General features: G+C 38.2%; 5 protein-coding genes across 6 annotated transcripts; 2 read left to right on the top strand and 3 right to left on the bottom strand.

Annotated features, from left to right (window-relative positions):
• Positions 1-9: 9 nt before the first annotated feature.
• Positions 10-2,493, top strand: LOC110843076 (cysteine protease ATG4B). The gene is made up of 7 exons (XM_022088991.2): positions 10-596; positions 661-825; positions 897-1,239; positions 1,311-1,445; positions 1,509-1,543; positions 1,633-1,766; positions 1,840-2,493. Exons 1-7 carry the CDS (start codon positions 419-421, stop codon positions 2,167-2,169), a joined length of 1,320 nt encoding a protein of 439 aa, XP_021944683.1. The 5' UTR covers positions 10-418; the 3' UTR covers positions 2,170-2,493.
• Positions 2,494-2,500: 7 nt separating this feature from the next.
• LOC110843077 (thioredoxin-2) lies at positions 2,501-4,873 on the bottom strand. Its single transcript, XM_022088992.2, has 5 exons — positions 4,716-4,873; positions 3,419-3,529; positions 3,227-3,346; positions 3,142-3,157; positions 2,501-3,060 (listed from the first exon to the last, which is right to left on the bottom strand). The coding sequence occupies exons 1-5, from the start codon at positions 4,743-4,745 to the stop codon at positions 3,014-3,016; spliced, it is 324 nt and encodes a 107-aa protein (XP_021944684.1). The 5' UTR covers positions 4,746-4,873; the 3' UTR covers positions 2,501-3,013.
• A 207-nt stretch (positions 4,874-5,080) lies between these two features.
• Positions 5,081-6,732, bottom strand: LOC110843156 (acyl carrier protein, mitochondrial). 2 transcript variants are annotated; one of them, XM_022089100.2, is made up of 6 exons: positions 6,480-6,732; positions 6,265-6,414; positions 6,068-6,187; positions 5,771-5,858; positions 5,592-5,690; positions 5,081-5,512 (listed from the first exon to the last, which is right to left on the bottom strand). In XM_022089100.2, exons 1-5 carry the CDS (start codon positions 6,603-6,605, stop codon positions 5,599-5,601), a joined length of 576 nt encoding a protein of 191 aa, XP_021944792.1. In that variant the 5' UTR covers positions 6,606-6,732; the 3' UTR covers positions 5,081-5,512; positions 5,592-5,598. The 2 variants fall into 2 exon arrangements, with proteins under 2 accessions (XP_021944792.1, XP_021944793.1); XM_022089101.2 differs by lacking the exon at positions 6,068-6,187 and having other exon boundaries at positions 6,480-6,731.
• Positions 6,733-7,399: 667 nt separating this feature from the next.
• Positions 7,400-16,301, bottom strand: LOC110845307 (solute carrier family 13 member 2). Its single transcript, XM_035848055.1, has 20 exons — positions 16,174-16,301; positions 13,259-14,350; positions 13,124-13,178; positions 12,873-12,898; positions 12,765-12,807; positions 12,638-12,685; positions 12,425-12,562; positions 11,997-12,354; positions 11,628-11,770; positions 11,502-11,559; positions 11,364-11,418; positions 11,140-11,285; positions 11,047-11,084; positions 10,553-10,750; positions 10,407-10,489; positions 8,884-8,941; positions 8,698-8,798; positions 8,587-8,640; positions 8,419-8,517; positions 7,400-8,345 (listed from the first exon to the last, which is right to left on the bottom strand). The coding sequence occupies exons 2-20, from the start codon at positions 13,400-13,402 to the stop codon at positions 8,130-8,132; spliced, it is 2,061 nt and encodes a 686-aa protein (XP_035703948.1). The 5' UTR covers positions 13,403-14,350; positions 16,174-16,301; the 3' UTR covers positions 7,400-8,129.
• On the top strand, positions 9,054-10,297 carry LOC110843624. Its single transcript, XM_022089609.2, has 2 exons — positions 9,054-9,295; positions 9,377-10,297. Exon 2 carries the CDS (start codon positions 9,383-9,385, stop codon positions 10,151-10,153), a length of 771 nt encoding a protein of 256 aa, XP_021945301.1. The 5' UTR covers positions 9,054-9,295; positions 9,377-9,382; the 3' UTR covers positions 10,154-10,297.
• Positions 16,302-16,975: the final 674 nt, after the last annotated feature.

The raw sequence follows: 16,975 nt of genomic DNA, 5'->3' as shown, positions 1-16,975 counted from the left end.
TCATCTGTGTTTAGTTGGCAAATTATTATATCAACAATAAATACGATTGTATTTCAAGGATGTATTTCTGTCTACTGCGTGCACCACAGTTAGTTAGTTAAGTTAAGTTAATTAGGCAATTTGTTAATTAAGTGGGTTACCAGGATTTGGGTGCGTCGTCGTGATCTGATTGAGGGGGATTTTTTTTGTGGCAAAAATTGGAAACCAAATTTCGTCAAATTTCTTCGTCGTGGAGGACGAAACAATTCACGCCCTTGTTCTCCCAGCGCTTTTTATTGGATGCTCTATTGTTCTTGGAGTTGTTCTTTACGGAGTTTTCTACGGGCGAGGAGGGGGAGGGGACAGGAAGAAGGATAAGAAACAAAGAAGACGACGAGAACGTGAAGGAAGATTATCCCCTTTTTCTTGGTGGCGACGAATGAGTGATTGGGGGGTGGATCGAGGTGTCCGTGTTTTGAAAGGGGTACGACACTTTCGTCATAGAATTCGTCGCAAGATGGATATCATGTTTGACGCTTATCTCAACTCGGAGGGAGATTTTCCAATGTGTGACTCACCCGTTTGGATATTTGGGAGGTCTTATTCCGTTAATTATGGTGAGAGTTAAACAGCCAAATACGTATTAAAAGGTTCCTTCGTTAATGTTGTTTAATTTTGCAGATTTAGATGAGCTGCGCCGCAGTGTGGCGAGCTGTATGTGGGTGACGTATCGCAAAAATTTTGGCAGTGTGGGGGAAACGTCGCTGACATCGGACAAAGGATGGGGATGTATGATCCGAACGGGGCAAATGTTTATGGCAAAGGCGCTTATACTTAGACATTTGGGTAGATAATTAACTATTTGATTTGATAAATGCGCTTTGAAGTTCATAAGTATTATATACCGTCTATTTTAGGTATTGATTGGCATTGGGAACCAGATTCCAGAGATCCTTCCTACTTAAAAATCGTCTCTCTGTTTGCCGACCTTAATTCTGCTCCGTTCTCTCTCCACCAAATTGCTCAGACAGGGTCGACCTTGGGTAAACCTGTAGGTACGTGGCTCGGACCCAACACGGTATGTCAAGCGTTCAAAAAGCTGCTTTCCTCTGGGGCGACTGGGCTTGATTTGACAATGCACATCGCCATGGACTCTACCCTCGTTCAGTCAGAGGTGAAACGACTCTGCTTATCGCATCCTTCCATTAACCCCTTCGCATCGGCAACCATTCCATCTTCCTCTATTATTAATACGCCCAGGTAATTTTAATTGCATAATTGTGGTATTTTGGGTGGAAAAGTTTGTTTAATCTCTAGTTAAATCTACGTAGGATCGACCCCAAGTGGAGACCATTGTTATTAATTGTTCCGCTACGTCTCGGCCTCTCAGATTTAAATGAGGCGTATGTTCCTGGGATCAAAGCAGTCTTTGAGATACCACAGAGCATCGGAATAATCGGTGGAAGGTAAATTATATTACTCACTACATTTGAATTAATTGTGCTTTAATTAAAAAATCTAATTAATAGGCCTAATCATGCTCTTTATTTCATTGGTTATGCTGGTAAGATAAGATGTTAATAAGAAAATTGCTAAAGCTTTAGATTGAGCATGAAAAGTGAGTAATGATGGGTTGATTTTTTGTTTTCTTAGAAAACGAGGTGCTCTATCTCGACCCACACACCGTACAACCCACAGTTCACGTCGGCTCAAAGTTGGATGAATCTGAAAAAGCGGCCGACGAAACGTACCACTCTCAGAAGCCGGGGAGAATGTCCTTCCTTGCGGTATAATTTTTTAAGGAGAAAGCCAAAATTTTAAAGCCCCAACGTAATACTAATCCAGTTCCCACATTTACAGATGGACCCGTCAATCGCGCTCTGCTTTTACTGCAAATCTGAAGCAGACTTTGACAGCTTGTGTCGAAAGCTCACGGATCGCTTTTCCGTGATTCCATTGCCTTTATTCGAAATCTGTGAAAGACGTCCGCAGGACTGGACAACGTCAGACCCGATATTCATGTCTTCCCCTCGGTCAAATTCGTCTGGAGGAAGGAATTCACCTGGAGGATTCACAAGTATTGGTCTCCCTGGGAGCAGTAGTAGTAATAGTAAAACACGGATGGGAAGTAGCTCATCTTCCACATTTTCAGGTGATGTAGACGATGAAGAATTTGAAATTTTAGGATAGCTGAAATTATAATATGATAATTAATAATTTAATAATCCGGATCCATGTCTCTTGCATTTTACTTAACCAACCGTAATCATACACAATTTAAACTATTAGTCGTACGGACGGAAAAATATTTTATAATTGTTAATCTACGGCCGGATACAAATGTGTGCTAATTTAATTTATACCACATCTACTATATAATTGTACATATATTTAATCTTATTGTGAGTTTAATTGCACCTTCTTTTATTACGTAAATAATATATACCTTTAATATTTAAAATTATGTTAGATTTTTAGGATGAATAATCAATAAAGAATATGTGCTACACACAATGAGCAGTTTGTTTTTAACAAGTCGTCATATTTATTTCGAAAATTTCAAATCAAGGGCAGTAGTATAGTCCAATCAACGAATTAATGTCAAATTACAATTTTTTCTAAATCGCATTACATGCAAATTTCTACAGCTTGTGAGAAATTAAAATTAGAAATATATAGTGTTGAATTTTAACAATTCATAAAAGTTTCTGTTTTCTTAGTTGCTTTTAATTATTATTGTTGGAATGATCCATATTTAAGTTTCATTTATTGTAATGTAATACATGTGAAAACAAAGGATGACTATGTATCAAATCAAATCGTTCTTGTCTTGGTCGTTTTAAAAGAAATTGAGTAAAACATTGAGATGTTGTGATTAAAATGGGATATGATAACATAAAATTCGACTGCTTACTATTTTAAAATGAGTAATAACAAAATTTAGGTCCTGATTGAAGAGACTTATCAGATCGTTAATGACATTAAATTATATAGTGTAGTAGTGGTTTTTTGAAACCGAGTGTGAGGAGCGTGTTTACTTGTTTGTACCTATTAATTCCTTGATTTTGTCGGCGTTTGCTCCTACGAATAAAAGAATTGAAACGATATAATATTTTCCAGGCCCCTACAAATATAGTTAGTTAAGTAGATTATTTTACTTACCAGAGAACTCGGAAACCTAATTTTTAAATAAAAACATAAATTAGCACTGTTAGTAAATTAAGTTTGGTAGTTTATCTTAACAAACCTTCTCTCCGTTCTTGATGAAGATGAACGTTGGCATGCAACTGATTCCGTATTCCGAGGCGACTTCCTCATTTTCATCGACATCGACCTTCAGGAAAATCACGTCAGTGAATAGGGCCGCCTATATAGTAAAAGATTATATTAGTTAAGAAATATTTCAAGTCATCATTCATAAATATATATATTTCTTTACCATTTCCTCCAATTTGGGAGCCACCATTTTACACGGTCCACACCAAGTTGCGTAGAAATCGACGACAACAAGCTTGTTTCCAGCATCCTTGAGCTGGGTGTCAAAGTCCGACTGGAATTTTAAGAAAAAAAACAACTAAAATTGAGACATGTTTCGTCACCTGCTCATTTACATACAAACATACATCATCATAATGCATATATAGCGTCACGCGCTGCTGACATCATAATGCATAATGATCATGAATTTAGAAAAAAAAAATGTCATCCCTCCCTCGCCCACGACACAATCTTATCACCAACCAATGCCATGCCATTCATTGTGCATTATCATCTTCAACTCGTTTAAATAAAGTCGTTCGTTTGAACAAAGTTGAATTGTTCCAGAAATCTCGTCAAGTGCAATAACGGTCCATAGTATATTGCTAATAAAGACGGCATCATGACATCCCTTCAAACACAACGTTATAAAATAAAGCCGTCGTGGTGGGTAAAGTAAAGTCAAAAGCTAAAAGCTGATCCCGATTTTGTATTATGCTATATACACCTTATCCTTTGTGTAATCATCCTCCGCCCCAATTCCATTTATCGACCCATGATTCCTAGAAATATAATATAACACAAGACACAAAGGAAAGGGATCCGCCATCAGCCAACAACACGACGAGAACATCAGAGAAAAACAGAAAATAGGACACTTTCCCTCAAGCTAATATGTCTATAATGTTAATGAATATAATACCCGACCGAACCGAATCCGGGTATTTTATCAACTCTCTCTCTCTCTCCTACTAAATGCTTTTGCATGTTTTCCTCAAGTCCACTCCATGTCTACTACCTCTTACTTTATATCCACATATATGGTGGATAAGTGCGTTGGCTTTTTACCTTTTGCTGGTCTGGTCACAGGTGCTGCGATGACTGCAACGACTACAGTATTAATAATGGTGCGACACGAAAAATGGATTAGGAATGACGATTGATGACAATGACGGGGGCATGAATGAGTGGGATTTACATACATAAATCAAAAACGGACAAATTTATCCCATTTTCTTCTAAAATACATACCATAAATCCCACACTGTTAAATGACTAACCAGTCCAAAAACTAACAATTAAGTACAAATTGCCAATTTTATCTCTGACTAAGACAGGGATACCTATACACAATACGAGTCAAGGTCAAACTTGCCCAGAGGCGAGTGAATGAATACAAATATAAAAATACCGTCGCAAAATCCTCCCATATTTTCAAAATTTCAGTACAAAATTTTCGTCACAGTCAAAATTCTCACCTTATCTTGGACGGAGTGGATGAGCGACATTATGCTTGCTGGATAAGCTACGAGATAAGCAACCTCCAAAAAATATTTGTCTCGGAAGAAATCAAGCTGGGAATGCAAACCCGGCGAAAGGTAGAGCGCAACTGAGAACGAAACTGAACTGCACCCAGAACCAAACCATGAACTGACTGACTGACTGCTCATATGCCATACACTTTCAGAGCTGGAAATATGAAAATTGTCGGTATTTGCCAAAATTGTGCAATTTTTTTAACCACCATAATTTTTTATGAGTGACTAATTTTGAAGGAAATTGGCAAAATTATTATTTTCGCAGTAAAACGTTTGAGTTAGAGTTGCTGTACGTACATGCAAAATTGTATCTCTTTCTACTAAACAGCTTCTTAATTTATTGAACATTTGACTCGTTTCTTCATTGTGTTTAGTTACACTACTTCTTATAGTTTGACCCATATTATACATACACTCATTTACTTACTTGCACGGTTTAAAAACGAAGGAAGGATGGGATCGGAATAATTTTTAGGTTTAGTAAATTTAAACGAGGAGAGTAGAATATAGATTAAGAAGAAATTTTTTTGCAGTATGGTTGGTGACGAAGATAGATCTTAAATGATGGTGTGATTATGGCGTGTGTTGCTTGATTTGGTTTTTTTCGTCGTCGTCGGTAGTTTTTAGTCGTCATCATCCCGCACGTAAATAAAGTTGGTTCTCTTCTTCATTTATGCTATAAATCATATCATCCAATTCATGGTGTAATGTCCTGCTACTTAAATTTTTAATTGTACCTGAAAAACAAGAAGAGCGAGATATTAAATTTAGGGTTACGTTTTAAATGTCCAATATTGATATTGGAAAGCTACTCACACTAAAATTAGTCGTAGACATCCTTTTTATCTGCAATGTATTGGACAATATCTGCCGGTCTTAGTAGTTTCTCGGCGTCTGCGTCAGGGATTTCGAAACCTATAAAGGAAAATATTTGTTAGTAATTATAAACCTTTAGTTATTAGTTACGCAGCATCAAAATTGATTGTTGAACTTACCAAACTCATCTTCAATGGCCATAATGACTTCGACATGATCCAAAGAATCCAGGCCCAAGTCATTCATGAAATGTGAGTCAATTGTAAGCTAAAATAAATAAAAACATCAAAAATTTAAATGGTGAAACACCTTGAAATAAAATCCCAATAAGACCAAAAAGCAAATTAAGGTAAACCCATTCTTTGAAAATCCTAATTTTTGAAAATTCTTACAAATTAATTTGACAACTTGAATTTTAATCTCTTTAATTAAGGATTTTCAAAAATTAGGCCATTTCCAAACCATGATTTACCCACCTTGCCAACATCGACTTTATCATAAAGTTTAAGGACTAATAGAATTCTATCACGAATCATTTCCAAGGACAGAGGCTCAGCAGCAGAATAGTGTCGAACTTGCTGACGTCCTCCTAGTCCCTGCTCCAATTTTCCAATCGTCTCATACTTACATTATAAACATAATCTCATCAAATATATCTTATCCCTTTACGCACCTTATCTGCCGTGATCTTATCGAAAGCTCCCACAACTTTTAAAACACGGGCCCTTAATTCATCAACTTTTGCCGATGATCGCTCAGTCGCGTAGAATCGTCGCTGCGACAAAGGAACGAGGACGCTGCAACTCGTGGTCAGTACGTCACTCTAATATAAATACATTAACAAAATTACTCAACAAATCAACTTATCATTTAAGTTATTAATGGTACCTGAACAATTTTAGGAAGCGAAAGTGTCGTCAATGTCCGGGCGTGAAGAAAGCTGCTCGTCGTCGCGGCGGAGGCCGGTTTTGGCAGGGCACCCCGCAAAAATAGGCGGACGACGTTGCTCGCCATTTTCAGACTTTAATTTATAATTGGTTATTTAATTGTAATTAATTTTTGTGGCGAATTCGGCGCAAACTAAATAAAGTCCAATAATCCAGGGTGGCGAGTAGAGCTGAGAGAAGACTCAAACACTTCCCGACTTTCAAGCCACGGGAGCACATGGATCACTGGGGTGGGCAGGGTTTAGTCTGTCTGTCTCACTTGCTGAATAACTGAGTATCTTATAAAAAATTAATCCGACCACACCCACTGCACTATGTTAAATATTTTATGAAATAACAGTTATCTGAATATGTCGTGTCAAAATTTTGTAAAATTTTAGCCTCAATTTAGAGAGAAAGCGCATGGAGAACGAGACGAGCGAGGCAAATGAGACAGGAAGTGAAAGCAGAGAAAGCCACACCCACTGCATCGTCTTAATAAATATTTTATGAAATAACAGTTATCTGAATATGTCGTGTCAAAATTTTGTAAAATTTGAGCCCCAATTAGAGAGAAATCTTATGGAGAATGAGACGAGGCAAAATGAGACAGGACTTGAAAGCAGAGAAAGTAAAACGAGGAGAAAGTACTTTTCTTCGTTGGACTTTGGTTCCTCCTTTGCTGTCAAAAATGACAGTAATTGGGTATCAGATAAGCACGTAATTACATACGAAACAGAAATTGGATCAATACATGGTGAACTTATTGCTGCTTACATATTTTAGTGAGGCAAGTTGAGATTCTGCTTTCTCTTCTTACTTTCTCCATTACATTTTACCCTTAAATGGATCAAATGGAATGTTTTTAAGCTACCCACCCAATTTTAATTGGCAAATTTGTTTTTATTTCAGAAATCTAAATATTTCCTCGTTATTACATTTGCATTTCGATTTTCAAACATTTTGTCAACCCCGTTGTTATTATAAACTTACTTACTTTTCACCATAAGAATCTGGAACTTTTTCTTTCAAATTTGTTTAATTATTAGTTAACAATTCTTCATAAGTAACAGTGTTGTTTTGAGTACAATGTTTTCTTTTAGTTATTCGACTACTACTGAATTTGTGTTCTTCTGTTATTGCCACACTCTGCAGTATATTTTTTTGAACGATATATGCTGGCTGACCCTCATTGTCCGTGAGAAGGTACACTCTTTTTTTATACGCACCACCCCCCAGTACTTCACTTCCTGCTAACTTGCGCCATAGTTAAACTATAACATTGGCGCAAGTTAGAAAAAACCGTGAAATACTTTTAAACCCATATTTATCTCCTGATTGATTTGAATTTGTATGTTACATATTTTTCTCTGATTTTATGGACACAGTTTGTTTTGTTTTGTTTGTTTCGTTATTATGTAGATTTTTTTGTTCGTAAAATTAACTAATTGTTACGTTATCATTGCGTATTTTAATTAATCGTATATTTTTTCGTGATTCATTTCATTATTATAAAAAACAAAGGCCTATGAATTAAAGGTCAGGTATACATTTGGCTACTTTCTCTCCCCTCCATTCCATCACAATAAATACATTTCTTTTTTACTTCCCCCTATCTTAAAAATGTTCCATTTACTACTAAAAGCGGGGAAAGTGGGGTCGACGACGAGGCCAACGAGGGGTACGTGTAGTCGTTAAAATTAAAGATGAGATTCCCATACGTCACGTGGAACAGGAGGATGACGATGATGCAGGCAAAGTTGGGAAATAGACATACTTTGACCATCTCCATGATGCTGATGTCGCCACCCCCGGCGGCGAAGACGATCTGGAAATTTGGAAATATTGATGATAACCCACTTATCTAGAAGCTACTTGATCATCTTATCATAAAACCTTACCGCATTCGTGGGTGTCGCGACTGGAAGGAGGAATGCATACGAGCACGTCACCGTGGCCGGTAACGTTAAGTAGAGTGGGTGAATGTTGAGGCTTTCCGACTATAAATACATAAATAGAAAATAAATGTGGTGATAAGAGTGGCTTATCGAGCAAGATAAGTTACTTACCAGCGCAATCAGGATTGGTATCACAACATTAACGCAGGCAGAGTTGGAAGCCACCTGTTTCAAGTAGAATAAGTTAGAAATTAGTGAGCCAAGTAATTAGGGGAGCTTTACCTCGGTCAGCGTGGCGGTCAGGAACATGACCACGACCAGGATGACGGTGAGTGGGAGGGTCTCCACGGCGTGGAGTTGACGCCCCAACCATTCCGAGAGGCCTAAAGCGTCATTACAAAATTGAGAAATTATTGTTAGAAATTATTTCAAATTTCGAAATTTCTTACGTATTTTATGGAAACATACCGGAATAGACGACCGCGTTCGACAACGCGAACCCCCCGCCCATCAAGAGGATCACGCCCTAATAATAAATAAATAAATAAATAAATAGGGGAATAAATAAAATTTATTATCACAATGTCTCACATACCCCGGATTGCTTTCTCTCTTCCACTTCATTCAAACTCCACATTTTCATCATTTCTCTCTTATTTCTCATCATTTTAAATTTTTCTCTCAATTAAAAAAGTAATTTTAAAAAAATGGATCGTTTCGTTTTACGGATCTTCTTATTAATGAAGCTCTACGAGGAGTTTGGTATAACAAGAAGAGCGTAGCTCAATACGTCATCAAACACCCCACTGCTTGGTTCGTTATCGAGAAGAGATGGGAATCACCCCCTGCAGAGAGTGTGGTACAGTTTCAAACTGTTGAAGTATGACGCATTTTTGAAACCTAATTTGAAGTATTAAATATAAATATGTACCGTACCGTAACACTTTGTTTAATCCCTCAGATAATAATGTCGCTCCTCACAACAATCTACAACAACATGACTTCCGAACCAGCCGAGCAGATCCATTTTATCAACTGCGACATCATCACCAATGCAGGGAACTTGGAGGAGGTGAAGAAAGGGCTCGAGTTGAACGACATGGGGTTCGAAATAGGGGATGAGAACATTTCTCTCTCGTTCGCACTTTCTCCTCATATTCCCACCCCGTTCAACAACAAACTACCCTATGTCTATGTGGGATATAACAAGGAGGGAGGCTATCGATTCGGAGAAGACCATTCCAAGAAAAGTGAATTTACTGTGAAAGGATCCAAAGGCCACCAACTTTTGAAAGTCACGACGATGACAGGAATCGAACCCAACAATATCCACAATGTGTTCCAGGCTGACCCCTCCACCTTCACATCAGAACAAAGTTTGCAAAAGACGAAGGAGGTGGAAACTTTAGGTCATAAGGGGGTTCTAGTTGCTCAAATATTGGGTATGAAGACTGTTGATGGTCATAATGTTTATAACTTATCAGAAAAGTACACTCACTTCGACCATGGATGGGATGATAGTATTTTTAATGATATGATTGTAATGATGACGGGTAAGGGGGTTGTTGTAAAGAAAGAAAAGCTCAAAGCTGTTCCTACTGAGGTTAAATTTATGGTTCCAATTTATAAGACTGTGGGGGTCGGAGAGAAAGCGAGACAAGTTTTAGATGTTGATAAGATGAAAAAGGTTGGTGTGCAAAAGAAAGTATATGATAAAATTGTTATTTGTTGGATCTAAAAGATTTTGTTAAACCAATTATTCGATGTTTATTGTTTCCGGTTTTTAGCCCGAGTCAGGGCTAAATGAAGGCTGCACACAGGAGGTTTTTTTTGTTAATGAACTATTTCTATAAAAATAAAACTTGAATTCATAGAAAAACTCCCCTTTGCTCAACAAGTTAAGCAAAGTTAGTTTGGAACATATGCAAATAATTGAATCCGGACTTACGCCGACAGTGGTAAATTTTGAAATTTTTGATTTACAAACTTACCCAGGGGAGATTCAACTGTACGTATTTCCAATCTAACAGAGGCGGAGTCTTTGTCAGTACTGCGCCACCGTTATTGTCACCAACTGGAAAAGAATAATTGTAGATTATGAATGATACAGAGTGAGAATTTTGATGGGTGGATTTACCTCCGCAGAAGGTTTCAATATTTCGAGGGATGATAAAGAGCAGAATGACGACGAACAAGGCGGCCGTGGAGTCGCCGATGTCCGCATCGCTAATATGCTCGGCCCACCCCTTCATAAATTTTGGTTCTCGGAAAAGCCACAGAGCCACGATGATGAGGAAGAGGGCAAACACGGCCGACTCGTGGAAGGACGTTTTCCCTGTAAGGAATGGTCTCAGTTTGAATAAAAAAAACAGACAACAGCTTTATTTAGCCCGACTCAGGTTGTTATCAAAAATTGAGGCGGGTATAATACGACCACGACAACTTTTTTCAGATTTCCGAACTTGATTCATAATTTTGCATATTCTACTTGTGTGCAAAATTTCAAGTCGATTGGATAAGTTTTACGAGCGTAATTGATAGACAGACAGACAGACAGACATGACAAGTACATAAGTCCTGACTCGGGCTAAAAAAATGTCCGAGTAGTAATAATTATTATGTGTTACAAACCCAAGAGGCGACGTTTCTCTTCCAGAACTCGGGCAACCCTAGAACAAAATGGATTAATAAAACATTAAAATCGCATATTTTTTGCGTATATACCTATTGAGCGCCTCGGTCTCATCCGAGTTTGGAGTAGATTTTTGCTTTCGCCAAAAGTAGACCCAGTCCGGCACCCCGAGATACATGACGACCAAGTAGATGAAGGAAAATGCTATGTTGACCATCATTGGAGGGATGTTGTACGCCTGGCGGAACAGAATTTAATGTATTCTCCAAAGTCAGAGTGCAAATTTGTGTAAAATCAATTATTTATGTTTACTCACCATCCACGTTGCAAAACTGATGTCCACATACTTCCCACCTTGACCCACGTTCACTCTATCAGAGAAAATCATTAGATTAATTAACTATTTAATCAAATTAAAAACTACAAACAAAACCACTAAACAAGCGTCACTTACGGTTTTATGAGTTCCTGGAACACCAAATTGCTCGCGGTGCCCGTGATGACGCCAGTACCTACAGGACAAAATTACTTTATAAATGTGATCCTCCAACCTAAAGTTCCCGAAAGTTTCCTCGCTCACCTCCAATATTTGAGGAGAGTAAAATCGAAAAGAGCAACATCTTCTTGAGATTCAACCTTTTCGCCATTCTTATCTTTTCCGGATTATTTTCCGCGTCATTGTTCTCCTCGTGTTCGTCCTCGTTCTCGTTTTGTTCTTCCATCCTAAAGGGGAACATTATACATTCTCAATTTATGCTATGATTTTCACCAGTGGCCGCGGAAGGGTGGGGACAGAGGGACAATGTCCCCACGGTTGTTCGATGTCCCCATCATCTCCCCATCTTATATAAACCCCTGCCTCCCCCATCTTACAATGTAAATGTCCCCAGATGTCCCCACAGCTTCCGCGGCCACTGATTTCCACACCTAGACAATTTCAACCACTCACTGCATTTCGAACTGGATATCCTTCTGGCGATCCCTCTCCCGGATGAATCTCGTCAGTTCGGATGGTTCCAGAGGCTCGGGGTCGATTTTGAAGGACAACTGCTTCATCATCTTTTTCGGGGGTCGTGGTTCAGTGCGGAAGGATTCGGCCGGGAGGGACTGCTGATGCTTTAACTGGGCTCGTTTCTTCTTTATCTTATCGACAAAGGCTTCAAAGTCGACTTCACTCCTCTCCTTGAAAATCGAGGCGCGACGCTTTCGAAAACCGTGCGGAGTTTCGTCCGGCTTGGGAAACAGTTCTTCCAACACGGCCATCGAGATGGGGCAAACCATCGCGGCCGTGGCGGTGTTAGATAGCCCTGCATAAATTTTTGCAATAAATTTATGCAAAAAAAATTGCACATTTTTGCATAACTATGAAACACTTACACATGGACAAAAATGACGTGGTGAGCATAATTCCACACATGAGTCGGATTGGACTAACCCCCACCGTCGTCATTACGGTGAGAGCGATACGACGATGAAGGTTACAATATTCTACGGCCATTGCTATTATCAGTCCACCTGAGAAATTTGGAAAAAAATTATGAGCCTTGAAATTATGAAGGTTTTAGTTTTTCTAGATACTAATTTACTCACCCACAAACATCATGTTTGTCTCTTTCATATAATTTATCGACACTTTGGCTACATACAAAATTCAGAATTAAATATTTTTCAACACAGAAAAAATTATGACTAAAAGTTATCCCGGTTAAGAACTTACCCGTGTCCTGAACTCCCAAAAGGGGAAAGAGAACCATTGGTAGCTGAAAGTAATTAATTATTTAATTAATTGAGATTAATCTTTAGAATACCACCAAAGTTAACTCACCAGCGCAGTGATTGCGAGAGGCAACGCTGCAAACAAAAGTTCAGTTACAAATTTTCAATAGGTATCACACCTTTTTCGACGTAAGCAGTGGCCGCGGAAGCTGTGGGGACCTCTGGGGACATTTCCATTGTAGGATAGGGGAGGAAGGGGTTTATATAAGATGGGGAGATGATGTGGACATCGAATAACCGTGGGGACATTGTCCCTTTTGTCCGCACCCTTCCGCGGCCACTGATTATGTATCTACTTACCTTCCACCATCCAATATATAGCCATCAATATGAGAACAAAGGCGCATTTGAATTTCTAAAAAAAATGTCAAAAATAGTGAAATATCTCAATTTTCGAAATATGCAAAAATATTTTTGAAAAAAAAATCTATTTACGGTGGAAGGCCTCGTGTTTGGCGCGACCCCGATGACCTCATCGTCCGGGATGAAGAGGAGTGGGAGGAGGAGGAGGGGAAGACCAATAATCACGAAAAACTCCCAATTTCTCAGAATCCGTATTTGTAAACTTTTTAGACTCATTTTTCCCCTATTTTTATTATACTTTCCCTTGCATTTATGTATTTATTTATTTATGAGCAATCCCTACTACTTCAGAAACTTAAGGTCATATTTTCAGAAACGTATATTATGTAATTATTACTTATGTACTTATTACTCGATAAAATTCCTACTAGGAAAATTCGTTGCTCAGTCTTCTAAAATTCCTTTACTACGAAATGTCTCAAAAAAGTGTAGTGGATTAATTATTAGATTGCTAAGCTGGTTACATATTTAAGAATTATTGAATAATTTCCTACGGTCTCAAATTCCCGAAAAACTTGGACGACTACTCCACGAATGTATCACTAATACTGAACTGATGACTTCCTCGTATGCAAATTACAACAGTGTCGATCTACCTCCTGTAATACTGATTTCTTTCTTTTCCTCACCCTATTTAGTTAACCAGCACCATTAATAATTACGCGATTATTATTACAACTTCAGTACCACAAACTCCTTTTTATTAGCAATGAACTACTCAACGATGATAAGACGGCTTATCCTGCTACTGTTCAGTTCTTCAAATTGATACAAAATCCTATCACCACCACCACCAGCACCACTGTTTCTTCTTGTCCCACTACTAACGACCATGACCACGCCGCCGGGGTGAAAGATTATTATTCATTAAGTAAGCGTGGATAATTTACGGTTTAATGGAAGCATTAAAGACAAAAACTGCTCTTATTTATATGACACAAAAAAATGTAATGGTGAGAACTTAATGTGAGCGTCTGTCTCCTAAATTATCGCTAATTATTGAATGAAAGTTATGTATAAAGTTGATAAGATTATGTATTTATCTGGCGTAAATTATGAATTGGATTGAATTTTTTTTCGCGTGAAGAGCGTTCACGTGAAGACGACGGGCCGACTTGTGGAAGGGAAGTAATAACAATTTGTATTTTAGGTGTCTGTCTGCCTCTAGAAAAATCAAACGCATCAAATTTTAATTTATTGACCATTATTACATGTGAAGGAGTCCAATGTATATACTCTCCTATTTCTCGAGAGCTTTGTGGAGTATGGAGTACGTAATAAATTCTAGAAGTGGTCTTTTCTAGTGGTTGGTTGGTTGGTTAGTGGGTTGTATGTAATAAATGGCAAGGAAATTATATTTCATTCAGATATTTAAGTCGAGATTCGCATTATTTCTGCACTTTGCCATTCACATTTTGGTTGGTTGGCATTTTAGCATTACTTTTGCCATGCTTTTTCCTTGCATGCGGTTTTGCCTGCATTTTTGGGACTACCTACATATCCATGTACACAAAGGGCAAAATGTACGCATGCATGTATTTGTACCATACAAATTGTAGGTATGTATGTATGTATAAATCAAGTCGGTTTGGTACTAAAAGTATCCGTATATTACAAATACATGTGATTTCGTGATGCCGTCTTTTCTATTTTGTCGTTTATTGCATACCCGACAATATTTTTATATATGACATTTTGTTAACTGGCTGTTAATGACTTTGTTAATGGATGAATTATGTAGTTCGCTGGATAATAATGTGGGTCTGACTCAGGTTAGGGTAGTTATCACGTCGTAAAAGTGTGTAGTAGACATACGGATAAGCCATGAAAAACTTTCCGCTGACGGGGAGATTGAGACGCGTCTCATTTCGTGGAATCAATTGATGCATCAATTCGTGGTCTCATCATGAGGCGAATTGATAATTTGTTCAGTAATGGGACAAAGGCTTCATTTATATTTATGTATCTGTCGCCCCATTGTGTACCGTAGTCAATGAAATGAGAAACGTCTGGTACAGATTCTTTCGGTCATTAGCGTCACTGACGAGTGGTCTGGTGATTCAGTTTTCGTAATAAAAAATCTTCCAAACTGGAATTGCCCAGTGGACCTTTTTTGCGAAAAGTTTTGTCACGTACGCTAAATTTCTGTACGTACATAATTTATATTTTAGTACATATGCAGCACCAATTTTTACTAATCATAAGTACGTCAATCATGCACTTCATAATTGTCACCTTCAAGATCCGGTTGTAAAATTAACACCTGCCTTAAATCCGTCATTCCTAGATTTAGATTTTCATTATAAAATGTTTCCCATTTTTATGCGAGAAACGTGAATCATTGAATTTTCCATAAAAAATTTCCAACCCAGTAAAAAAACGTATATAAGTATTTCCATGCAACTTTAGTCATTTGTTCTTCTCGAAACACATAATTCTAATTGAGGTTCGTGCGTAAACCTAAGTACGTACGTAGAAAACGGAGCAGATGCCGTTTACTGATAATATTTATGTATAATGGGACCCAATTGGTGTTATACAAAATCTCATCGTCTCATTATTTTATTAAGTAGTTGGCCCATTTACGAGCCAGAGTGACGCACAAACAAACCACCAAACCCACTAAACCTATCAAAATATGTCCTTTCGTAAATACTAAACAATTTACTACATACTTGATCGGATTGGATTGATGGTGTCAAAATAAAAATAAAATAAAGAATCTCACACATTTCTCACATCCTGTCGTCCTCACATATTTTTTGTACCCTCGCTTATTTTATACCGTAGTAGTAATAAATAACTCCGAGTAGTAGTAAAGTCGTCCAGAAATAGACTCACGGCATATGTACATACTTAATAATTACACAATATGTACCAAACCAACCAACCACCCACCCAGAACCAACCACTCTGCACTAACTCTCGTACCACCGAGACACACACGCACCAATCGTATCACGAACAATGTGATGACGACGACTTACCCTTCCGAACGTATGTCACATTTACAGATTATTTTTAAGCTATTATTCTTTTAAAAGTCGTCCAATCACCGTACGCGCACCGAGCGACAGAGATTTCTTCTCGGCAAAATCCATTGTGTAACTGAGAACCTGGAGAAGATGGAAGAAGGGAAATCATGGGACGCATATCCATCTATATCAGCTACAATTCGGTTCGGGTTTTCCCCGAAGTCGGTCCCGTACTAGTGTGAGGGTGATGCTCACACTTGACATTTACGGGCGGCATGCTTTCCAGGCTGCAGGTTATGAATTGCATGGAGAAAGACATCATCACATCACCAATGTTCGCAGTATGGAGAAAGCCCACACTAACCAAACCGACCTTTCCCCAACTAGCAAATCGAGGGAGGGAGAAAGTCGTGGGTAAAATTGGATGGATTTTACACCAAAAGAGATGAATGAGTAGGTAGTCGTCGTAGTGGGAGAGGAAAATGCTGCATGGAATCAAATAGCTTTCATACATGATTCTGAAACCATCGCATTTTCACTAACTCGTAGTCACACTAACCACCAAAACCGATGAGGGCTGAAACGAAAAGCATGTTGGGTACGTATCATCCGTGTTTCAGACTGATTTATAGGCATGTTAAGGAAGAAAGAAAGCTAAAGAAGGTCGGCAGTAAATTGAGGTATTTTTACTCTTTTAGTGATGCACACGCCTCTTTTTCATTGAGGTCGGGTAACAATTATGTACATGATTGTTTCAATAATTTGCAACTTTTCTCCTGTTACATGCAAATTTTTGAGCATATTTTTCACACAA

Source organism: Folsomia candida, unplaced genomic scaffold (assembly GCF_002217175.1).
Source record: "Folsomia candida strain VU population unplaced genomic scaffold, ASM221717v1 Fcan01_Sc002, whole genome shotgun sequence".
Taxonomy (NCBI): domain Eukaryota; kingdom Metazoa; phylum Arthropoda; class Collembola; order Entomobryomorpha; family Isotomidae; genus Folsomia; species Folsomia candida.
Note: the sequence above shows the minus strand (reverse complement) of the source record. Positions and strands in the feature narration are given on the sequence as shown.